The 26,360-nt window shown below is 36.0% G+C and overlaps 1 protein-coding gene across 2 annotated transcripts in view; it reads left to right on the top strand.

The window, feature by feature from the left end:
• The window catches only part of LOC139971160 (protein kinase C epsilon type-like), a 97,903-nt gene that overhangs the window by 40,676 nt on the left and 30,867 nt on the right, over window positions 1–26,360 (top strand). For both annotated transcript variants that reach the window (XM_071977397.1, XM_071977398.1), the window contains exons 3-5: window positions 9,749–9,905; window positions 20,527–20,558; window positions 24,162–24,238. In XM_071977397.1, coding sequence (XP_071833498.1) covers window positions 9,749–9,905; window positions 20,527–20,558; window positions 24,162–24,238 — 266 coding nt within the window. The remainder of the gene's footprint in view (window positions 1–9,748; window positions 9,906–20,526; window positions 20,559–24,161; window positions 24,239–26,360) is intronic.

Genomic DNA, 26,360 nt, shown 5'->3' with positions numbered 1-26,360 from the left:
CATGGCTTTTAGTTTTAAAGTTACTCATATTTCCAAAATTTGTGATAATAATCCATTCATATGTTTTAAAAGTATTTTCATTTGAAAGTTAAAGTATTTTCTAGCACCAATTAATGCAGAAATAGAACCATGGTTGAAGTTATTTATTATTGGTTCAAAATTAAATGTTATATACTTGTGAGTACTGGATTCAAGGAAATTTGAAAGCTTAGTTTCAATTCTTGAAAACTATCAAAGCTATATTTGAAAGACAATTGAGTGTTTGAAGCAGTATGACGGTGAAGAAAGGGGATGTGTTGCCTAACTTGATAAGTTTGAACTTTTTAAGTGTACTTGGGATGCAGAGGGATGAGTCTATTGGTGGAGACGATACAATTAATGTTTTCTTCATTCTGTAGTTAATTATTTATACAGTAGTGTAAGATTTCTCATCCATTTTCCATTGGGAATTAGTCATGCACTACCAAATCATAACTTGTCATACGTTGCTAAAAACAAATAGTATTAAGCAAAGATTTAAGCAAACAAATTGCCTAAATATGAAGAAGTTAAATCTGCCAGTCACTTTTTTTGTTGTTAAATGTCACATATATCCAAGTTTCAATCTCAACAGTGTCCACCAAGAAGTTAGTGCAGTGATCTGCACAGATGCTATGTTGTTCGAAAAATTAAGTTTAGGTAGGCAAATGAAAAAACAATCCACTTCGGTTCAGATACGGTACTGAGCCAAGAAGAATAGCTGCAGCGGCTGTAAAGCCCCCTGCAGCTAGGCTAAATCAATACCAAGCAATATTGGTTATCTCCATAGCCCAGCAGTGTCGATTGTGTTATACTGCATAGCACAAAAGATAATGTCCTATACACAGCCTAACTTCAGGATGCTGCAGCCTCCACAGTGCTCTTCTTTTGACACTGTTCCTAATATACCGTCCCAGTAGATTATAGAGAACCTTCAGTCATCACTTAATACCATACTCGATATTCAAATAGTAATACTTGGTTGCTATACAGTATAGTAAATACTTAAAGTACTTACTAACAGCTCTTATTGGTAGTATTCCTATACAAGCTTTGCCCTAACACTATCATATATAAACAGTCAAATGGATGTACACAATTTCATCCTTGCTTCGAATCCACCAAGTAATTTTAGACAGCCTTTGGTAATTTTAGCATGCTGACTTTGAGGCCAGTACTTTTCATGTAGAGATGCCAGATAAATTGTCTAGCAACAGTGTGGCTGATGATGGAGTGTAGGTCTGTATATGTGGTTTAATGAATATTGGGCGTAAAGCATTATAAGTGCACTGCACAAGATGCACAAGGTTTTTAGAGTTAGACGTTGCAAATGTCAAGCAATATGCAGACTTTGAGTCTTCCACGATTGGAATAATTCAGGAGCTGATTTGCTAGTCCTTCACCCGTTGCCACGCCATGTTATCACTGCAGTATTGACATTACTCGTGCATGCGAAGGCCAAACAATTATGATACACACAGATACTACAACGGCCTATTAAATCACCAACCGATTATTGCAGAAACTGGCTGCTCTTGTGCAAAACATCCGTCAGCCTGCATAAAAGGAAAATGCTGAAAAAGATAATAAAACCATTGGGAATATCATGCTGGCCAACAACAACAACAAAAATGTGTAAAATACTTTCTGGACTGTGTTTGTTATTTTTATAAGGGAGAATCAGTATGAACATGGATTAACTACAATATTACAATACAAATGTACTTGAGTATGCATATTTTAAAATGTTTCTTATACTCTCTTTGTATGTTTGTTTGTTTATCTCTTTGTTAGTCTGTGTATTAGTCATCACAATTAAACGGCTTCAATTCTGGTGAGCGCTCTTGTCAATTAATTCTCTATGTGGAGATTCTGGCAATTAAAAGCAATCAAAATTGACACATTTTTATGTTTTGGAACGTTAATGGCACAGGTTAGATGTTTCATACCTCCAAGGAAGTTTGCTACCTTTCGGAAGGTAGAAACACTTAGCCAAGAAGTGTAACACTTTCATAAGGCCTACTATAGTCTTATAAATGTGATGGAATCATTTTGGATTGTTATCAAGTAATTAGACTAATTAACCAACTGATTCCATGCATACTAAATGTTTTTTTCTGGACAATGCATTATTTTCATGAGCATGTAATACACAGGATTTGGCGGGAAACCCACCTTGTATTTAGTTGCTTTTTTTTAGAATGGCAAGATAGTCTGAACTACCGTTACATGAACTCTAAATAATAAAAATTATTTAAGAATCTTTTTCCTTTGTGAGGAAATTAAACAGTGGAACAAAATCAGGGCATTTCATTGATGTTCTATACTATGTTGTAACTGTAGTCCTGCATTGAGCAAATGTGTGACCTATAGCAGAGGGGAACAGTTGTGTCAGCAAGGTATTATTATTTTGCAAGAGCACAGAACAGAAAATATTCCGAACATAAAATTTCTTTCTCTCTCGTTGGAAGTGAGTGAATAACACAGTAGAAGGTAGAATTGAGATTTTAGTTCAAACAGTCAAATCCTGCCAAATGATGAAGGTAACTTGAAAATGGGAAGAAAAAAAAAGGATAGGAGAAATGTACTTGAAGGCATTTTCTGTAGCAGTACATAATATCACTAGGTAACTTTATAGTCTATTACCTGTCAAGTTGGCCAGGATGGATGACCACTTATGCACATATTTAAGCCACCTTCTCTGCCTAAATTCCTCTTGCATGGATAAAGTATATCAGGCAACACACTATTGATTGAGGTTAAACAATTAAACATTCCTGTTAAATATGACCAGTCCCAAAAAAAATATTCGTTATGATCTCCTTTAATACGGTAATAGACCTGAGTTTGGGAGGGGGAGGACAGGTGGAAGGAGAACCCACTCCTGCCACCCCCTCCACCCAAAAAGGGGGGTGGAAGAGAGAAGAAATATGATAAACTTCACTTTTCACAGGCATATCTCTTCAATAGTATATAAGGCAGAATGTAAAACCTTCTTTTCAAGATACTGTACTCACCTTTTAACTATAAAGTGTCTAAGTATCTGGGTATCTTTAAAGGGGCTTTCCAAAGGAGAAAAAAAAAGAAAAAAGAAGTGGTATCACAGTACAACCTAGACTGTTTATAGAGGTTTTTAATTAATATCGGGTATGATTAATTATCACTTAAAATCAGACCTTGATGTTGCTATCAAATATCTAATATTTATATGTCATTCACAATTAAAGAAGACCAAGATGTTTAAGTGTTATTTGTTATTATTTTTTTATTTGAATTATTTCAAAGCATTTTAAGAAGTCCATGCATGCTCTGTATCATGTTCATTTTAATGTAAGCAACGCTGGAAGTGCACATGACTTTCCTTTCCATCATTTCATACAAAGTACTTTAATACTCATTAATTATTCTGCAGAAGCATTACTGTACTTGGAACTTCCATTGTGTCCTCTTGATATGAACTTTCAGTCTTTACTGTTTGTTATGTTGTAAAGTTATTCTTGTATATGAATCATTGATTATGTATTCTGATGATTAGTGGGGAAAAAAAACAAGTGTGTATCCCATATAATAGCAAAACTTTTACAATTATCAGGAATCTCTTGACATTGATCATGCTCAGCAGTCAGCAGTAGATTGAGCTGCTAAGAAGATGGTTAAAAAACTTGACAGATCATCTCAAAATATATTAAAGTTTCATCATATTCATAAATTTTACACTGTGCGTGTGGTGGTCATTTATAGCCCCATCTTTCTCGTCTTCAAGTCTAAACATCCTATGGCCTTTGAAAGTAGCATGCATTTCGACAGATGTACATCATTTTGCATATATGTACACCTATATATACTTACATTTCTAACATATACATATATCTAACATATATATAATATATATTAATTCACATTTACACACACACACCATATATACTATGCACAAGTATGCATGTATGTCTGTATATGTTTACACACACCTCTTTTACAAGTCTGCATGATTTAACAACCCACCCCTACAGTCTTCCCAAGATGAAATACGTCTAGTAAAATGTCTCACTGTAATGAAAAAAGCATGGCTGCTGAATCGTTATTGAATGCCTCGTTGTTGTCTTCTGGCTGCCCTTATTCCATAGCTATACATTATTGCCTGCCTGCCTGCCTGCCTGCCTGACCGACTCATATATACTTCTAGCTGCTGACAATGGCAAATTAGCACACACACACAGTACGTACACAGACGACCAGTCAGACTAGTACATGTGCCATGCAGTAGTACTGCGGTAGTATAGTGTGCGGCGCAATTGTCAGAGCTGCTTATGAATTGGAAATCAGATTGGGGAATTCTTTTCAAAGACTCAGGATTGCAGAGAGCTTTGGCTCTTAATTTACGCTGGGGAGTAAATATCCATGTGTTGTATTGCAGGTATTCATGAAAGTGAGGTGGTAACATGTTGAGAGGACGAGAGCTTGCAGGGAGGTTTTTTTCCCGTAGTACTGTCTCTTTCTCTTTATACCGAGGTCTACTGGCTGGCTGCTGTACGTCTACTTATGATAAGAGATGAAAGCAAGATGATTTTATCCTCAAAATGTGATTTGGAGGGTAAATGGAGATACGGCATAGTTGCGTTGTATAAGAGGAGGAGGAGGTTGATACATGGGACAGAGTGTATCGGAATTGTCAAGATGCATCGAGTACTATCATCACACAGTTGATATATATGATCAGTAGCAATGAACTATAAGTAATAGGTAACACCAGTAAATTAATTGTTATTGTTAGACAAACAAACAGAAAAGATACTTTCAATAATTGTTACTTGGCTGCTTTGAAATAATAAATGTGCTATAATTAGAATATTCCATGATTGTAATCAAGTGAACTGAGTTTTCTTTTCATGGCATATACAACATTTTGAACAAAATTTTAGAAAAACAAATGTTGGTCGTGGCATACAATCAGCACCAGCAAGAAGGAAAACTCTGTCAATTAAAGTCACGCTTGCATAAAATTATGATGAGACAAAGTGAGTGAAAGAACGGCACAAGACTGTAGCTTGCATGCAAGCAAGTAGTACAAACTGCCTGTCTTGGTAGTTACTTGATGGAGATTTGTGACAGTTGATAATGTCAACCAGGCTTGAAAAGGCAAGGCAACATGATTAAAATCACTAGCGTCTGCATCATCCCCTTGAATGGTTTAGAGGACACTGCCAATCTGTTCTGGAACAACTGTTGCAGCACATTGATTTTAAGATATTGTAATCCAAATCGATTATTTTCTAACCATCTTCTTAAAATGTCAGAGGCTATTTAAGTCCTGGTCGAGCAAAGTTTGTAACCCGATTTATTTTAGCCACTGTGTCGCATTTGTCCTGCTGAATGTCGGAAACCATATTATTCGCTCCCAAATACAAGATGTCTATGCTTTGGCACAGTACTAGCTTGATGCTACTGTTGTGTAGGAAAACTTTCTGTAGAATGGCTATGACTGGGACATAGTTCATATCCCACTTGGACTATGTACCCTCACATTTCCCTTACCTATCTCCTGTACAGATGCACTCCAATCTACCTATAGGTTAATACAACAATTGGTATCATTTTTACATATATTGTTCCCTGGTGGCTCCTTCAGGTTGTCCCCCTCTTCCTGCCAAGTCAACCATTCTGAAGTTTCCAACATGGTTTGAGCAGGCCCTTTTTCATCTGCTCGAATCATCTGCAACAATTTAACACACACTGTTTGTGAAGTTTTGAATGTTAGAAATCACAGTACAATGTCACTGGTCTATTGTTGCATTACAGTACAGCAAATCTATAGTTTGCCTGACCACCCATATTTATTTAGCCGTAAAAATAACCGAAGGATCTCGTTAGATCTTCAGTTCTTCTCTATGATAAGAACCTGCCTAGCGCTGCAGCAGTATAATGACGAAGCACCTTTTTGTTCAAGTACGGTATGTAACAATTACTTTACAAATAAAGTACCCATCTACAGCATCCAAAAATAAAAAAAAGAGCAATTCAGCTCAGCTCTGTGAAAATGAAGATCATTTAAGATTATTCCAAGGGGCTAAGTGCTTTGAATTCACTCAGTACTGGGGATGTCACATGCCACGGCAGGTCTTTACATCATCGAATAGTTAAGGGTATATGTGCTGTAGACGTGTATTATTAAATGCTGCATCTGTGTGAATTAGGCAATTGTTGGAACAAATCTACAAAACCAAAGATATAATGAGTTTGTCGTGCTGGGAAGAGTATTATATAGTTAAGAGGAACTGAAATAAGAAATGTATTAACGTTAATCGGATCATTCAGGATCTTATCGCAGCATACATGTTTGCTGTGTATATAGTGTTTGTCATGCATTCTGACTTGATTCTATATATGCATGTACTTGAATTCATCTTGCATAGAATACACAAATTATAGCCATCCAGACAGTTTCAGAATTTTAAAAACAGTTACATGTCATGTGTTTTCTTTCTTGTGCTAATTTATGATACACTGCAACTTTGTAGGTTGTAATTGTATACATAGTTAATGGTAACAGTTTAACAGTGTTTTTAATTCAGCTAGTTATAGTACAGCTCAGTGTCGGTTTATTTTCGTTTTGACTAGTATAGTAGTTGTTTCCTCATTGGCAGTTCTTGCTTGCTAACTAATTTGTCCCTGTTAATAGTCAGTGAGAAGTTGTGTGTGTGTTTGTGTGACATTGTTAAGTCACTTTTTACAACTTGCTGGATTTGAGGTACATATCCCACCATGTGCATCATATTGCCATGGACCAGAGGAAAACAAAAAATTTGATTCATTGTATTGATCAAACCCAGACAACCTCCAAATTTGTCTTTAAACTCAGCAAATATACCAGAGCATTATTTAATATTCCTTTAATAAGTTTCTTAAATTGTAAATGTAAATATTATACTGTACAAGCCAATGTACTGTACAGAGGAATATGTTGGAAAATTCTGTGTTTCATCTAAGGGTGTTTATTTCCTAACCATATTTCACTTCCCACAAGATTTCACCCAAGTTAACAAGTCCAATGGTGAAGTGTTATACACTTGTAAAGTTTCTCTTCTTACCCAATAATATCCAAGTATTAGAACTTCTCTATCCTCCACTGAACTAAAGGGAATAACTTCATCACCACATGTGCTAATTACAGTAGGCTAGGCTAGGCTTGGCACATCTAATAGCATATGTGTGGTAGGTCTATATAGTCTTAAGTTTTGTTGTTGGTTCAGGCTCTGCAATTGCTTTACTTCTTTACTACCTGTCCCCACATAACATCAGCTCAGACTCAAAAGTTACCATAACGATATGAGAATGCAACAACTTGTCAATATAGATTATTGTTCTTGTGTATTTGTTCGCGAGGATATTTCTGCAAACATAGCAATTTAATTTAAGTTGATCAGTTGACCCTATAAAAGGTATGGTGAAAATTTGGCTTTTATAATGGAATAACATTTTGGGAATTCAACATCATGCTTTAAGATATATAGGAAATGAAATTCCTGCTCTGAAAAGCAAGCTGACATTTGATAGATGGCTGCTTTTAGAGGAAAACTTACTTCTGACTCACATACATGTATATGTTACTTGCTAGAATATAGTTTGTTGCTAGGGTTAGAGCAAGACCTGGAAAAATGTTTGTCTATTTCGATTAACGAAAGTGAAGATATATATGAGGCATACCTTGAAATGTCAATTACTTCCATGACACGATCATATATGAGTAAAGAAAAAACTGGAATTTGAATGTCACTTAATATATGTGAAATAAAAAATTTACAAGCTATATGAAGCCATGTTGAATATAGTCAAAACGATACATCATAGTTACCATAAAAGAACTAAATTTTTATGACTGATTTTATCACTTTGCAATAAATATCTTCTTTATACTTATAACCAGCATATGAGTGTGAGGACTTGTTTTTATAGTTATGTCAGAAATTATTTCATAAATAACTTTCAAGGACTGGCTGCAGACCTGGGTAATTGTCAAAAACATGGTCTGATTTCATGGTATAAGTATAACTGCATGAGTTTCTCTGCTCTTTGCATTTCTTCAAAATTTTGTGATTACATGTACAGTAGTAGCTGGGTCATTAAATGTTTCAGCAATATATATAATTGAAATCGTTGTGAGTTGGAAAATCCACAACAGTGAAAAATCTTCCAGCTCCCACCTGGATTCAAACCCGGCCTTCCCGCTATATATGTGGACACCTTATTGATTGTATGTCTAGAGGTTATATGTATGTATATGTTTGTATGTATATCTTAACTGCAATTTAACTAGTGTTTGCACTGTAACCGGGTACCCGCCAGACATGATACTACCTGGTTCCTAATTTAATACCCGAATCCTATGCAAAATGTGATATTTTTATTTTTTGGGGCAAACTGTTGGTTAGGCAGATTTCTTATAGACTTAGTTTGGTGTTAGGCTACCATGTGGTCGAAGATAACAGCAATAATGAAAGTATTCCATGAATATCTTATAACTGCGTCACAATTTCAGCTAATAAACAGATGTTTAGGCTAGATTACCCCATTGACTTAGTGTGGTGTTAGGCAACCATGTGGTCGAACGTAACAGCAATAATGAAAGTATTCCATGGATATCTTATAACTGCGTCACAATTTCAGCGAATAAACAGATGGTTAGGCTTAGCTAGATTTCTCATAGACTAAGTGTGGTGTTAGGCTACCATGTGGAAGAAATTGAAAGAATTCTCACAATTATTATTTATTCATTCGTTTATTTCATAGAAGGAAAGGCTGACAAGGAATTCTACAAGATGTTAATGGATTATAGACGGGATCACTAAAAAATAATAATCGCAAGTGGCTGTTTACTAATTGTTTAATCCAAATGGGATCAAATTGCGCGAATCGCGCAATCTCGCTGCTAATGCGAACCCTGGGCATGCATAATAGATAGAAGTAGTAGTAACAACTGTTTAAGAGCTAACTTGGACAGTTATATGGTCTGATCCAATAGAGGTGGAAAGCAAGCATAAGCAGTGGCGGCAGTGCGATGTTAGTAGTGATGTTAATTATATGAAGTTATTAACAAGTTAATGAAAGAAACAAAAGCAAATAGAAATTATTGAGGAAGGTTTTATACCTTATCTTACACCTACGTATTTGAACATGAAAACATTGTCAGTAGAGAATATAATTCATTTGTTATTGCATCTAATATGTAATTTCTTGAAAATCGTGATACACGAGGGTAAACAATATTTTCCGGGTACCCGGATACCCGAAGGGTCACGGCTCTCGGGTATCCGGTTCCCGATTTTTGGACCTGTGTATTAAACACTAAATTTAACTTTCATCTAGATGTAATCCATGTCAATCCTTGTGGTTGAAACCAGTTGGTACAGTTCAAATGTATGTTCACATAAATGTATTAATGATAACAAACAAACAAAAACCACACATGCAGAAAATGCATATGAAAGTCAATGTTTTATTTGGTACGTATACGTACAGGGTATACCCATACTAGTTTGGTACGATGAGTGGCAGAGATATCCTTCACTGTATGTCTCCTTGTGTATTGCACTATGCCTCTATCATGCCGGATAAGAATTGATAACATGTGGGTTCATAATTTTGATTTAAGAACTGTATTAGAAAAGACGATATATTTTATCTTAAGTATCTTTTTGTTTTAAGGTCTCAAGGTTTACCTCTTATCTGTTTTCAGAGCCCTCCCAAGAGAGAGTGTTCCAGGTGCGGGAGGATGCAATGAAAAGACGTCGGGGTGCTGTACGTAGAAGGGTCCATCAAGTCAACGGCCACAAATTTATGAGCACCTCCTTACGTCAACCCACGTATTGTGCGCACTGCAAGGATTTCATTTGGTAAGTGTCGACATCTACATCAGAAGTTATGTCATTCCACTCTTAACCTTTCGTCACTCAATGTGTACACTTTCCTCTCTACTACCAAACATGCAACATTGGTAACATTTAGCACTGCGGCCGTAACTGACCGACTTGCAGGTCAATCCCCTCTTCCTTTCTCCTCATAATGGTACATAGTCATTTGACCAAGTACATGTGTGTATGTCTTCCATAGGAATAGTATACATACATACTTCACTCAGGAATCTCTTTATTCTTGTCTGAGTTGTCTCCCACTCAACATACGACTGTCTGCACTTTCCAATCTAACTAACCAATAAAAATAGTCAGAATTTCAGCAGTGCACCGTTTCTGTTGTACATGCTTCTTCCGCACTAAACTGTATTCTGTGTGGTGACAAGATGTCATTCAAGCAAACTGTACAGAACATAGCTGAGAACGAGGGTTACACGTTCTTGTATTACCTTTAATCAGACCGTGATACGTTGTGACTTTCGCCGTACAGATGAGGAAGAAGCAAGGTGGTTTTCAGTTCATCATAATTTTCCGATCTAAGTGTGAGTAAAATACTTCAACTTCAAATATCAAAATCTGCGCTGGATTTATTTGGTGGCAGGCACAAACTGTTACAAAGTTTGGCTGGAAGATCTCTCCCACCTCCTGTCGAGGTGGTCATTTTTTTGCTTGTAATTTCACCGGAAGAAGACGCATCAATTTTAGTTGTCTCTTTCTGTTTATGTTCTAAAATAGTTTGTTGTGGAAATGGGAGCATTTTCAAACCAGAATGTAGACTGTTAGATTGATCAAAACATAGTATTGCAACTGAAGATGGGATAAGAAGATAAAATTTGGAAGAGATGAGACGTTGCATATATGTCCCATTTCGTTTTCTTTCTTTCTTTAATGTAACCATATTAAGTTTCTTATGGCTAATATATTCGTCTTAGACAGCAGCATCTTGACCAGGTCAGTATTAGTCATAGAAGCTGCATTTTTACAAATAGTAGCAGTAGCCCTGAACAGAGCAGTAATTCCTAAAGCAACTTATATAGATGGTCAATATTTCACGGGTCAGGTTGTTCCCTTCACAACGTTATTAGCTTTCAAGCTTTTAAGCTTTCAACCGTCACATTTGTTCACCCAATGAGCATTAATTATATAAGGACTGTGTGTTCTGCCCCAATGAATTTTGTCGTCGACACTTAAGTTTGAAATTTATGTTAACGTTATCAGGTGACTATAACTGAAGCTCTGGAATAATTTTTATGAATAAACTATGAAAAAATTTAATTTATTACATTGCTCTAACATCTAAGGACAGAAAACAAACATTCTGAGCTGGTTTAAAATCTCTTAAATTATGGATAGCTCAAAGAAGCAGGCTTTGTGGTTTTCCTTTGTTTTTTGGCGGATCATGGGCAAAACTGAAAAATGAAAAGCTCAGACAAAAATAAAAAAAAGGAAAAACAAGAAAAAACAAACAGAATGAAAGATTGAGAGAGAAGACGCATGGTTGAGTGACCATCATGCTGTTCAATGGTGAGAGGAGAATGGAGAAATGGAGAGGAAAATTACAAAATTGACATAAAAAGAACCAGAAGGGGAAAAAAGTCAAGCAAATGAAATATAGAAAGACAAGACATGTTAAAAAGCATTATCAATAAGAGAACCATCTACTCTAGATGTATCTGGTTTAGTTTAAGGACTTAAGCTTCGGAACTTTGTATTTCTTCATTTAGTATTCTTTTTTAGTTATCATTCTTTGCAAAAAGGATGTTAACAGTTTGATGCAATATGATGGAGGTTATGACATTTTTGTTAAGAAGCCTAGTATAGAGCTTCTCAAATTTTAATTTGAGAAGATCTTTTTACCACCATGGATTTAAAAAAAAAAAAATGAATGATAAATTATCAGTTTTAAATCCAATTACTTCCATTTGTCTGCCTTATTCTCTATCACAGTATGTGAACCTGTCCTATAAACCACTCTTTTTCCCCCCAAGTTATCACGACATATACATGCATGTTTGTCTTCTACAAAATCCAATTTAAAAGCTTGACATTCAGACCACTTTATGAAATGATAAAAAAAAATTCCCTCTGCTACGAGATTTGTTTTTGTGAAGATCACATTTTCCCTCAGCTCTCATGATAAGTATATGAATTGTGGGGCATGAACAACTTCTCCTCCTCCTCCTCCTCCTCCTCCTCCTCCTCCTCCTCCTCCTCCTCCTCCTCCTCCTCCTCCTCCTCCTCCTCCTCCTCCTCCTCCTCCTCCTCCTCCTCCTCCTCCTCCTCCTCCTCCTCCTCCTCCTCCTCCTCCTCCTCCTCTCCTCTCCTCCTTCTCCTCCTCTTCCTCTTCCTCCTCCTCCTCCTCTTTCTTTGTATTCGTTCCTTTTGCGGGCATGTGTGTGGAGGTTTTAGTAGTGTCTTCTGGAGGCTAAGGGTAGGTAATGCAATCATGACACAGTTATAGCTATATACAGACAGTCAGATGAAGGCTGTAGCTAGCCTCCAAGAAGAGAAATGACAACGAATGAAGTTTAAACCTATGGTAAATTAATGCAAATTCAAGTAGATGCAGTATATCCCATGGTAACAGTGCGTGTACTATTTTCATATTCAAGGAGAGTACTGCTATAGTGTGAAGTAGGCAGCTTCGACATGTACCTGTACTGAAGATTTGTGCTGACACAACTGTATGTACAGTATATAATCCTTAGATTATTGTAAAACTATTAGAACAATTAAAATTTTGGTTTTTATGTTTATCTGGTCCTGTTTTACCTTGGCTTGCCCAGAGATACTTTCATTATTCCTTTAATGCTAAGTTTGCTCGCCATGTTAAAGTTATAAATGTCTAAAATGCAAAGATACATGTGACAATGTGCACTTCATTTAGAATTGACTTACCATGTTTCCTGCCAAATGGTGAATAGAAATTTTTCAGATTTCTGTTATGCATGTTGTTTTAATATCACTATAGACAGTTTCTCTCGACCACGAAGTTGATGAAATGAAACTAAGTAGCATTTATGAATCAAATGAAAATAGAAACATGCCAGGCTGTTGTGATCATATTGTGATATATATATATTTGGAAAAACATTCTGTAAATGTGGTGAAAGTTTTTGGAATTTCTTAAATAATAATAACTTATGATATAAAATTATAAAATAATCATTTCATAGAGGACAGCTACTGTGACACTTGGTTAAAAGATAACAAATATTTATTTATATCAAAGTGAGAAAAAGCTGTGAAGAAACACTGCCAAAAGACCTGTGTTGGTATTAAATATATTAAAGTTAGAGGGCATGACATGTTTGATTCTAAAACTGAAGTAGATCCTGCTAGGATTGAACGTCAAGCCCTCTAACTTTGACAAATATGTATTATAATGCACCATTTGATATCAGTGTAAAAGTTGGTGGGTGCTTTTTCACAAATCTTTCACAAGTTAAAGTTACAGATACGGAACAAAAATGTTGAATGACAAACTAGTCGTTTATACATTTTACAAAGAAGAGATACAAATTCGTGAAAACCTGGAAACAGGTTCTTTTTCAAGGATTTCAAGTGCCTGTTTTATCAATGGGAAGTGCCCTTTGTCAACTTTTGGATGGGCTGGTTATTTTTTTGACATTTAAGAGTAAACTTTTGTTGGGAATGTTAGTGTTTTGGAATTAAAAGTACCTCCTCATGAGAAACACAAGCTTTTGTCAAGTTATTTTGATGTAATTATTCTGGTTTGCCCAATCAAATTTTTCTTCTCCACTCCCTCTTCTCCCTCCTCTCCCTCTTCTCCCTCCTCTCCCTCCTCTCCCTCCACTCTCTCCTCTCCCTCCTCTCCCTCCTCTCCCTCCTCTCCCTCCTCTCCCTCCTCTCCCTCCTCTCCCTCCTCTCCGTCCTCTCCCTCCTCTCCCTCCTCTCCCTCCTCTCCCTCCTCTCCCTCCTCTCCCTCCTCTCCCTCCTCTCCCTCCTCTCCCTCCTCTCCCTCCTCTCTCTCCTCTCCCTCCTCTCCTTCCTCTCCCTCCTCCTCTCCCTCCTCCCTGGATCAATATACATTGACCACCTATTGACTACATACTGTACCTGTTATCGAATAGTATCAAAATATTTATCAAACTCAATAATAATCAGGTTGCTGCTTTTACGATTAAGTTTTATATCTCATATACTTCTTGCTCATGTTTAGTTTAAGGTTACATGTACCTAGAAAATGAAATGCCACCTTTAGTTTTCCACCTATTTTACATTGTATTAATTTATCAACTTTTTCCTGAAGTCGTAGATAACAAAGACAGTGTGACATTTAATGATTCCTACGAATCTTTGTATCACCATCATTTTGTGCACTGAATCTGGAGAAATAATTTGAATGGAAGTAATAATTTCTGCATCAGCTTAGAGTGTTTGAAAGGTCAAATGCTACGATGTGCTTAAATACTTTTTGCTTTTAGCCGAAATGAAGGATTTTCCCTCTAATCTTGGCTCATCTGTCGTCTACTAGGTTTAGTACAACACTATGTCGGTGAAATAATTTTACTGCGTTTGTACGTACAATAAAGCTTTTCAGCAATATTCGACATCACCAATACCAATTTCTTGTGTTAAACTTTGAGGCAAGTTGTCATCTTGTGTTTTTTTACTTAAAATATAGTAGTAAAAAAGAAAAATGATCAAATTTCAAGTTGAATGTAGGTTATTTATTGTTCAGTAAGTAAGATACTTTTGTCGTAGCTAATTCATGGACGTTATTACTGAGGTTATCATGACCTACTAAGCTTATATCTCTGGATGACTCACAGAGCTTCAGGAAAGGTTACAACACTTTCTTGTCTCCCCCCCCCCCCCCTAGTATTAAGTTTGTGTATAGTCAGTTTGTCAGAAATCATGTTAACTGATCAAAAAGGATTAACGTTAGTATGGATGATCTGGTAGGTGGCACTAACTGGATCTCTCAAAGGTCACTACAGGGTGGTTAATACTATTCTGAGTATTAAACATATAATATTGGCATCCTTTAATTGCATCCTCAGAGTTTTATGTGTTTGAAGTTACTCTTAGAAACAGTTCCATGGCAATGATAAGTGGTTAGGGGAGTTAAAGTGGAACTGAGATAAATTTGAATTCACTGCGATCATTGCTGACACGTCATGACGCTACTATTGCACTTACCTGCTCTACTATCTACCTATGTAGTGGTGATATTTTTGGTACGGCGCCCCCATTGGCTCTTCTTCTTCGGGTCAGTGCCCATGCATACATCTCCTCTTCCTTCCTGGCCTACTGTTCGGGAAGTTATCAGCCTGTACCTGGTTACAAGTTTCCATCTTAAGGAATCAGTGTCTTGTATTAAAACTGTTGAAATCATGTCTTTGGCCACGACATCAGTGAGAAACACATTGTTAGAGGGCTGCAGACGATTCCTGTGGCTTTTTCTCATTTTAGTCAATCATGTTTCATCTCAGGTTTTGTCATATTGTATGCTAATGGTTTGTACATGTACCAGGTATGCGATCAGCATTGTACCACAGTGTATTAGCCTGTGTGGAGTTTTATGGGAAATTATATGTTCAGTTTGATATAAGACAGATAAACAACAAAAACAAAATAAAAAAAGGAAAAAGGAAGAGAAAGCTCTTAAAGAAGAATACATGTAATAAAATAAGAAGTTCTTTTTAAAATTAACTCTCACTGAAACTCAGTATCGTTTTGTATGGTTGTGTATATATATATATATATATATATATATATATAGATATATATATATATATAGATATATAGATATACATTTTCCAGCTCACTTCGATTTCAATTATACATATATACACATATATATATATAATTATGCTATTTACAATGATGGAGGCAATCCACCCTCATTATTCCCCCCTCCCCCCCCATATCTCTCTCTCTCTTCTCACCCTGTACATAGTTATGTAGGTCACATATTCCATCTCAGTTAACTTCTAGCAGACTCTCCCATTGTAATTTGCATTTTGACTCTTGGAAAGTCATTTCTGCAAAGCTAGCTATAAAGACATGACATGAGAGCAAGGACTGGTAATACTCGATAAAAGAGACTCAACATTGAATAATTACATCCAGGTTGCCAAGTAACACTTAGCTGTCGGCAGTGGCAACCCAAAGAACAAAAGAGCCAGACTGGCTAAGTGCAAATAAACTCTCCCATGCAAGTTATATCGAAGGAATCTAATTGATTCACCATCATCGCTGGAAGTAATTTGAAATCACAGCAATAAGAGGGAACAAAGTTCTTCAATTCTTTCATCAAAATGGTCTTCAGAGAACTATATATCTTTTTAATCAAAAACTTGGGGTGGTAAACGTGTGTTAAACAACATAAAGTCGTAACCATTGAATTGCATTATTTTTACAGAATGTTGCTTTATAAATGTCGGCCGTTAATTGCTATCAATGTCGATGTAATCAGATTCCACGCATGTAAAGGTCACAGTATGATTTTTAATCATATATGTAGAAAAAGAAGAAAGTGGTTGAAAAAGACAGAAAAGAATGGAATAATGCAATATGAAAATGAAAATGAAAATTTAGTCCCTGTGTGACTATGGGCGCAACAAGCTGTACAGTACAGTTTACAAGTTAAGTGGTGGAGATTACTTGATGTTTCAACTCTTAGAAGCATTTTGCAATAATCTTTTTCAATTGTGGATCAAGTGCAAAGTATACAATGATACATATTTACTTTGCTCCTAACTTACCTGTCTCTTCACAACTGTAGCACTTTCATTCTACCGTGCCTAGAGTGAACTGGAAACCTTTTAACACTGTGCACCCTCTATGACCAGACCCTTCCAGTCAATGCTTTCTCTTCCCATTCTACCACATAAAGTGTTCAAACATTTACTTATGGCCTCCGATTTATTTTGACTCAAGTCGTTCGGAAATGTGTTTTTCAGGCCCTTTTTGGATGTTTCAGACGAGGGAGTTGTTTGGTCATGTTTTCGTTTGCAGCCCTATAAGTATACTTCTGGTTTTGGGAGGTTTTTGTGAAATTTTTGGGAGCAGCCCTTTTTCCCATTTTGCAAAGCTTGTTCGGGCGACTTGTAGTGGTTCCGCGAATTGCTACCGCTGGTTTTTTCCCCTTACCTCCCTTTGTTTGCACGTTGAATTGTTGTTACTTAGTCACATATTCTTGTATTCCCTTTGTTACTTGTTTTGTTTTGCCATAATCTTTCCAATTGAGAAAGAAGTTCAAAGTATGCAATGAAATATCTTCATGGGTATAATACAAAATAGCAACATTATAATATCAAATCTTGAAAGTTATTATGCTTCTAAATGATAGGAAATATACTGCTCATATATATAGATCCACAAGGTTGTCAGATTATCTGAGGTGTATCATCAGCCACATCTTTATTTGTTTCTCTTTACCCACTTCTGTGCATTCAATAACGAAAGGGGTGGGGATGGGGAGGGAACATTAGGAAGGTGGTGATAACTTTCTGCTATTTGCCAATGCCTATTTCCCATGCATCCTTTCTCATTCCTGCCTCTCTGGCTAAGATTATCTGAAACTATTGTATTATTGAGGAGTTTTGGTGAGGTAATGGTAGGCCATACCATATTATTGATGAACCAGGAAATGATACAAGTTTATTATTTGATGAATATTTGAGTGCCAGGCGGATTTGTGCAGTAGTGAGGGGAGGGGTCTTATGTGTGGGGGTACCCCCTCTCCTCACCTTTTGGAATATTTTTGGCAAATAGTGCTATCTTTTCCTATTCTGTGCCGAGTAATCACCCATATTTTGGTAATTGTAAAATTAGTTAAACTAATCATCAATAAAAGTGCCGGGCAGAAAGGTTGAAAATACTGTGTGTACTGCGCGCCATTCAGAACTGCCGGGTGCAGCCCCACCATCGCCTGGTGTGAGCACATCCTTGTTGGTTAAATTTAAAATGCAAAAATATCAGTTTAAGTGATACAATTCTACAATTCATTGTTTCAATAGACAATGTGACATAAACTAAACAAAAGTAAAGACAAAGAGAAACTGGACCATGTCCTTTGATCTAAAAACAAAACTATACCTTGTGTACTTGTTTAACTCTTTGACTTCTTTATTAATTTACCGGGCCTTGTTTTTTTTATTCCATGCATCCCTATACTCTCTTTCTTTGTAAAAGCAAAAGACCTAATTTGCCATGACCCTGTTTTGATTAGCCTCGATATCTTTAAAGAAGAATCAAATACTTTGGGATCTCATTAAATTGATCATGATAAACAGTCAGGATTTCATTTCATCTTCTATCTAAAGTTAAGAATCACACTAAGAAGCCAGACACAACAGTGTTGTTGTGGCTGCTGTAAATTGGGATTAGGATTGGGAAAAGGAAAGGATAAAATAAATATATGCCTCCCTTCTTGGCAGCTTCAGCAAACATGTTTACAACTTGGATGTACTTCCTTGAAAGTTTTGCATGCCTGTGAAACACTGTACCCAAAGTACAGTAGTCATTCTGTGTAATTTGTGATCATGGTATCTGTTTGTGTGATAACAGAAATCTGGAAGTCACGAAGAGCAAAGTATTTTTTTTAATATTACTAACGGTATGTCAAAGGGAAAGTACCTATTCTGTTTTCTCAGTTTACCTCTCTTTGTTCTTAACTATTTGTTTGTTCCTAACTGTTCCTATGAATTACTGCAATATATTATTTGCAGTTTTGGGATCTCTTGTTAAGTCACGGTCTGTGAATCAGTTATAATAAACTTTCTTGTCCCGGGTGTTGACGTCAGGCTCCCCTGCAATGTTTTTTTTTTTTTTTTGCCGTCTCATTATTTGTTAAGGTCAATGGGAACGAGAACAGAAGTTTATATTGTAAATTGGATAAAGGAGAATTTTTTTTAATAATATCAGTTCTTTCTTCCATTCCACATTAAAGCTGAATCTTTGGAAGAATTCTCTATAGTCTGCAATCTGAATAGGAAAGCATAATATCTCTTCCACTCACTTCTGAAGTTATTAAATTTAAAGTTTCCACCATGTGTCTGTTAATTGGTTGCTTCAAAACTGCAGACAGTTTCTAGTTCTGGCTGTTAAAATGTTGATAAATAAATGCTGATTGAAACTCATCATTTCTGGGCAAAACGAAAAGGGCCAGTATTTTCAAGGATACTTTTTTAACTACGCCATCAAACTTAAGATGACCTTCAGTACATTTACTATTCATGCATGTGCTGCTTTGACCTGTGGGTCTACATTGTGTGCACCAATAGTTTTTACTTATTTACTATTCATGTGCTGCTTTGACCTGTAGGACTACATCGTGTTCACCAATAGTTCTTATTTACTTGAGGTTAAGCAAATCTAAGTTTATCCTTGACATCTGAGTGGCAGTTGTATGTCACCTAACTTATGACCATCAAAATGGAGGTAAAAACAAAAACAAAAAAACAAACAGGATGATAAGAAACCCTCAGAGATCATGCTTGCAGAAATTAAGAGCCATCGATTTGGGAGAGGATTGATGTGTGAGATAACTGAGATGTAACGGTCAGGCAAGGAAAGTCTAAAAAGTTAATTTTAATACCAATTTATGATGATCAGATAGACTGACGTTGAAGTGGGATAGTATTGGTGAGACAGGTAAGCATCATAACATGCAAATACTTCAGTCAGTGAACTTTATGGGGAATTGTCTTTGTACTCATGGTTCCTGTGGTTGTACTGTAATGGAAAATTGTGATCAATTAAACTACATTTATTAACAATGTTCAGTTGATTTAAATTGTAAATTCGCTATATAGTAACCTATTTGAAAAATTCCATGAAAAGAAATATGTTAATGAATTACTTTTCCATACTTGATCACTAGCGCATATATTGTCTGAGAATATTACATTCACATGTGGTTGACTGTTGCATGCAGTGTAGTAGTGTACCATATAAATCAAGAATTATTTAATTTAATTTACTTCACTACACTCATACCTGTCTCCATTTTACTTCCTATGTACCTTAACTACATGATTTGGAACATTTCAGCACTGCGCCCTCACTTTAGGGCATCGCCTGCTTTTTGGGGACTATTACCATTCGCCCAACACCCGATTCCCTTCTCTCTAATATTTTTTTTTTGTGACAGTGGAACAGAAGTAAACAGTCAATGTTTCTTGCATATATAATCAATGTTGAATGAAAGTATGAATGAATCATCCAAGTGTATATAGTTGGGAAACCTGTTCATCTCTGTTATTTCTCTCCTAAAATGGTGCATTACTTGAAATTTAAGCAGATATAACTTTAAACAGTGTGGTGATGGCTGATGGCAGCTAATGGTAATTGTTGATTGCAACAAAAGCAAAACATTTCACTTACAGTAAACAAAGTGAATGATTCACTACTGTCTTATTGAAATATTTCATCTTTTTTTTCTGGGTATGCTCCCTTTCAAATGATTTTGTGTCATAAGATTTATGCAACTCTCTTTCATAACAGTTTTTTTTTCCTGTATATAAGATATATTTCAGGTTTAATGGTAATTGCCATGTTGGTCATTGTGTTGTTATTGTTTGATTGTAATCAAGTATCACTTTCTTCAATTCTTTGTTTTCTCTCTCAGGGGGCTAATGAAGCAAGCTTACCAGTGTCAAGGTAAGAAAATCCCAGTTTGTATTCATTATTTCATAATTTAATATTTCATACTATTCATAACTTATTTTCAGTTATGTGAAAGGCTAGATGCGATGCGATTCAGTTGGAATTATTTAGATCCATTGAAAGTCTTAGCAATTTAGCCTTATGGGAAAGGTTTATATACAGTATGTTAAAAGTTATCGCAATAGCCTATCATATAAGACTCACTACAAAGTATAAGCCTAGGTCTTATCCTTCATCTGTTATCACATATTTGGATGTTACACTAGATATAATTTCTCTAACATTTTCTAACACATAGCAGTCAGTGTCAGTATGAGCTCATTCTCTAGTTCTGGGTATTTGTCAGTAGGTTGAGTCATTTTTGGTTCTGATGGTAAAAACTGATATTTGAAATTTGAACTCCAGAAGATGTGAGCACACTAAAGACTTGCAAAATGGGCAAGCAACCACAGTTAAGATTGAGTTTGGATGAATCACAAGCAATCATTTTATATCAAATAATGCAAAAAATACAATAGTTCTGCTCTTACAATTGCCTCTTACAAATGTCTGTTTCTTTTCTTGCGGCCTTCAGAAATACTGAAATCTACTGAAAATATTGTCTGTAAACAACTGGTTAGTTTATTTCATTGAAAAATTGCACATTTATAAGATTGTGTCAAGTTCTGGAAAGGGAGGCCAGCTACACTATGGCTCAGCTATATTCTGAATTCATGTATTATTCTGTGTGTAGTCAAGCAAAAACCTATTGGGAGTGCAATTGAGGGTAGAGAGAACCATCCCTCAGTTTCAAATAAGAGATAAATCAGTAGATTAATTCAATGACAGTGTTATTATGATAGCATGTAGTACTGGCATGATGCTTTTGATGGTAGAGTATGCTGCTTTCACAGCATATATATGGCTGTCATGCTTTGTGTGATCTGCAACCCCAGATGCATATATGCATATATATTAACATGTGTATTGAAGTCCCGCATAATGTCTGCAGACTTTGAGAAAGGTGTACTACAAATAACATAACACATGCTGATGGATTGTGTCATGTATTGAACTCTCCCAATTGTCTATAATGTACAGGCAGGCCTGATCTGCAGGAAAGGAAACAATATTGCCAAACAGTTTCGCTTTTTCTTTCTATCGTTATTGGAGTCAATTGTATCTATAAGATAATGTTATCAAATTTCACAATGTATTAACAAAGAGATCAAATTTCTACTCCTAGCTTTAATTGATACTGAAGGAACTATAATATTAGAAAGAAAAAAGAAGCAAACTATTTAAGAAAAACAAAAGTGTCATGCTCTTTAATTTCATGTGATTATATATTTGCTTCATTAAGTCCCCTTAGCTATCATGGCTGTGATAAGTAACATCAAAAATAAATCCAGATATCTCACAACTTTTTATGAGGTTCATTATTACTAACTGTACCTGTACAAATATTTCACAGCAAGTAACCATACAGGAATTAGTCATATGTTGAAATATCTAGTGATGTGAAACCAACGGCTGTGAGTATATGTTACGGTTGCTAGAAGTGAATCCTTAGTTCAATAAATGTAATGCAATTCATAATGTATAGTACTATAAAACTACAGTCATATCGTACACATAGAACTCAGCAGTCTGGGGCAGTGTATGCATAAAGTTCTCTGATTCAGAAGTCCAATGATCCTTTTAGTATTTCTGTGACAATAATTTCAAGTCATTTTGAAGAGTTGTATCACATGCTCATCTTGTGTTCTCACTTGTACTGAGAGTGAGATGAGTTTTACGGTACATGCATTGATTATCTCTCATCTCTCTAATGTATTAATGGGGGGGAAAAAAATGTTATTTTGTTAGGTTTATTTTCAAGGTGTATTCCTTCCACTTTTGGTTCAAAACCTCCATTTGCGCAGTGTTCTGCTGTCAAAATTGTAAGCAGGTTTGATGGAAACGTGTTGTTTACACTCTTGTAGGCGTAACCAAAGACCTTGGACTTAATAGGATGACTGCGTATCCGGTGCATGTGCATCAGTTATACCAAAGAAAAGAGACACAAATTGTCTACAGGATTTTTCCGGTTATCGTCAAGGACTTTTGAAATTACTTTTATGGCTAGTTACAGTTTTAAATGTTGGACGATATAATTTGACAGTGGCCTTTAACTGTAGATAAAGAGATAGCTTAGTTAAGTATCATTTGGTTCATATAGCTAGGTCTATGTCATAAAACTTTACAGATAGTAACATTTTCCCCCCAAAATTCTGGAACAAAACAAACCTTGAAAACATGACTTATTGTAAGAACCATTTTTGCTTCTGTACGATTCCACATAGATGTGATTGAGTAAGTCTCGGCTGCTGGACGGTGAAAATTCTGTCTGCATGGAAATGAAATTTAAAGTGCACACATAAAAACCCTGAAATTGTACAATGACATGAGTATGAGTCAAATACTGTCTACAGTATTTTGTACCGATCGTGTCGATCGTTACCAAGGTAATCACAGTACATGAGGCAGCCGTAGATATTGGGTATTATATAAACGTGTACAAATGTGTATATACCCGCATCATTAAACAAGACTTGAAACATTGGATTATGAGTAATATCTGATACTCTTCATCCCAGCTACTGTAATCTAACAGACACACTGTTATATATCTTCTATTCCGTTAAACTGTTACAGGATTAAAAAAATACAAGACAAAAACCGAAACTGGGTATTGATGACATTATCCTCAGTGTGTGAGTTGAAACTCGTTGATAAGTATGAGGTTTACAATTTCACAATTTAAGCCACATGCTTCAAAATGCAATGTACCGGGTAAAATCAAGTTCTCACTGGTATTTTCCCAAATGACTACATACATCAATCACTGTATGTAGGCATTATGAGAGCAGCCCTTGCAATAATATTTGCTGATGTTAAGCAGTAATATAGGACTTTTTGTTGGGTACAGAAACGGCACTGAGTTTTTGACTGATGAATGTTAACCAACTTATCATGTGTGTGTGTCCACTGACAGAACAATGAAAGTGGCTGTTTGTTTGCTAGACTGCGAAATCCACTGGCATTTTAGATATTAAATAGCCCAAATTTCAAGGTCTGCATATATGGTTTCACATGGCCGCTGAAACTCAGAGAAAGTGAAAAACATCACCAAATCAAGCAATCGCATTGCAAAGGACGAAACAAAAAATCTCCCCAAGATTTGTGGGTTAAATCTTGTCTATAGTGTAACTTAGTATGATGGTAGGATGGGAACCCCTATTTTCGTACAGCTAGGCTAGCCTAAATTAGATGTAGGCTTAACGCTGTATGTGCATACTACACAAAATCTCGCCACACGAAACTAAGAGAATGCAGTATACAACTAAGAACGCATCATCAAGTCAATCACTCGGCTGTCTCCGGTTGTGTCTGGAGGCGGCCAAGTTTTAAAAGAATGCTGGAGCGCAAATTTGTTTGTGTTTTGGCATCCATAGGTTCATTCATTGAGACACACTTGTCCAACGATAAATCTGGTGTGAGATACTGCACCTTTTGGTGCTCTAGTTAACTTTCATCCTCATCAACTTCTCCATATCTCTCCTTCCTTCCTGACAGTTTGCACACTAGTCGTACATAAACGATGCCATGTAGGAGTGGTAACAAAATGTCCGGGGCACTTTGATAAGAAAGAGGTAAGTATACAATTAACCACTTCGTAAATATAAACCTACATAATATAGTTGTATAAATGTTTAAGGTTAAATTATCTGGTCTCTGCATTTGGACATGTTTTTACAACTGTGTTCTGTCCATCAACCGTGCCCCTAACTCCTAAGGGGGTAGGGAAGCGGGTGTGAGGATGGGAAATTTGCCTTAATTTTCAATGAGCATAAGTGGTTATGTTGTTAGGGTTAATATTAACCAATAGTCAAGGATAACATGCTTTCTCGATATCCCTACTGCATATTGATAGTTATGCCCGTGAAGAAGTTTTCCCTCAGTGTGTTAAAAATGAACAGTTTATCTAGACTCATTTTGTCGGTTTTATCGAGGAAATGATAAATTGATACCTGATATCATGGAAAGTTTACCAAAACTGCAAGCTTTTATATGTTGAAAGTGTACAAAACAAATGGTTGGATAGGAATTGTTACCTCATGAGGAAATTGTTTTGGATTTGTTTAAAAAAGTGCTTTCAAGTAGGAGACTTTTCAAATGTAAAAGTGACTGGTAAAATTTGGCGTGAATTAACACTTTTCTAGAAAGACTTCTGTCTGTATACATGCACAAAGAATCATGGTAATGTTTATATGGTATGTATTGTCAGATGTTAGATGATCACTGGAATGGGATGTATGATTGTGAGTACAAACGATGACGTGATAGTCACAGTAATACTAAGGAAATTATTAAGTAAACTTTTAAAATGTTTGTAATTTTCAAACTAAACAATTTTAATAAGGACCATGTCTTTTGAGTGAAAAAAAAAACAGCTGAATATGTGCACAAAAAAAACAACAGATTTCTAGAGTTTGTACACTGTATATAAACAGCTAACTGAGAGCCGTTGCAGTGTTTGTATTATAGGTATGAGAATATGTTGATATGCCGTTGTGTACATTAATAGGTATTACGTATAGATAGGTGCTACCATCCCTGTGATGTGAAGTGAGTCAGCAAATACTTTCACTGATCCAGGGTATAGCTAGTCATTTTCTCCTTAATTTGATTGAATTTACATTATTTGCTAACCAGATATTATTAACCTGACCAAATAATTCTCTCATTCTGTAAGTAATCATTTTTGAGGGTATTTCCAGAGTAATATTGACATTCATGGCTCCACGTATAGACACACTGTAAGTTGCAGCCATGACAATTATACATACACGCAAACATACGCACATACACACATGCCCACCTGTAGAATTATTACCTACAGTATGTTTCAACATCAACACTAATTGTGGAAAGAAGGATGACTCCCTTTCTCTGAAACACTTAAAAGTTGTTTGTAGGACAGAATTGGGGAATTTATCACAATGTGGCATTTCCATGTACCTAACCATTGATGGAAAGATATTGAAAGAAATGGCAATTAACCGGTGCTGTGCCGGCCCAGTGGATAAAGGCGGTGGCATTCGAAGCAATGAGGCTTAGCAATCGGGAGGTTCCGGGTTCGATACCCGGCCGGGTCATAGTAAGGTGGGTTTTTCATCCAAGAGCAATCTACGGTTTTCCCATCCAAAATGACTTTCTTAAATTGAAAAGATTCCAAATTTGAGTTAAAATGTTGAATTGGAAGCCAACTGATGTGTGAGTTGTAATCCATAAGCCATTGCGGGCTTCTCCCAAATTTGTGGTCGCTTAAGCGTTGTAAAAATAACTGCTGAGTATTTTTATTTAATTATTGACCCATCTATGTGTCAGGGGGAGTTGTTCTTCACAAAGATATCTGTCATATTAGCTAAAATATGATGGTTGGGTTTTGCGTTTCCTTAAAAGGAACGTGAAAGTACTATCTGTTAAATAGCTCTTAATTGTCCACCAATACCTCACAGTGTGACCCCAAAAATGTGATAAAATTATAGGCAATTTGTTGAAAATGACAAACGGAATATAGTACATCACATTAAATAGATTGGATATCAAAATTACTGCATTTTGTTTCAGAGTTAATAATGTGTTTATTTGAAACAGCCCGATGATTGTAACTACCATGGGTCTCTTTTTAGCATATCCAAGTATTTGTAAAAATTAAATGGCCTAAAAGCTGCATTTTGGGTTGAACTTGCAACAATCTGATGGAACCAT

Source organism: Apostichopus japonicus, chromosome 8, assembly GCF_037975245.1.
Source record: "Apostichopus japonicus isolate 1M-3 chromosome 8, ASM3797524v1, whole genome shotgun sequence".
In the NCBI taxonomy this organism is placed as follows: domain Eukaryota; kingdom Metazoa; phylum Echinodermata; class Holothuroidea; order Aspidochirotida; family Stichopodidae; genus Apostichopus; species Apostichopus japonicus.
This window is presented reverse-complemented; position numbering and strand designations above follow the sequence as displayed.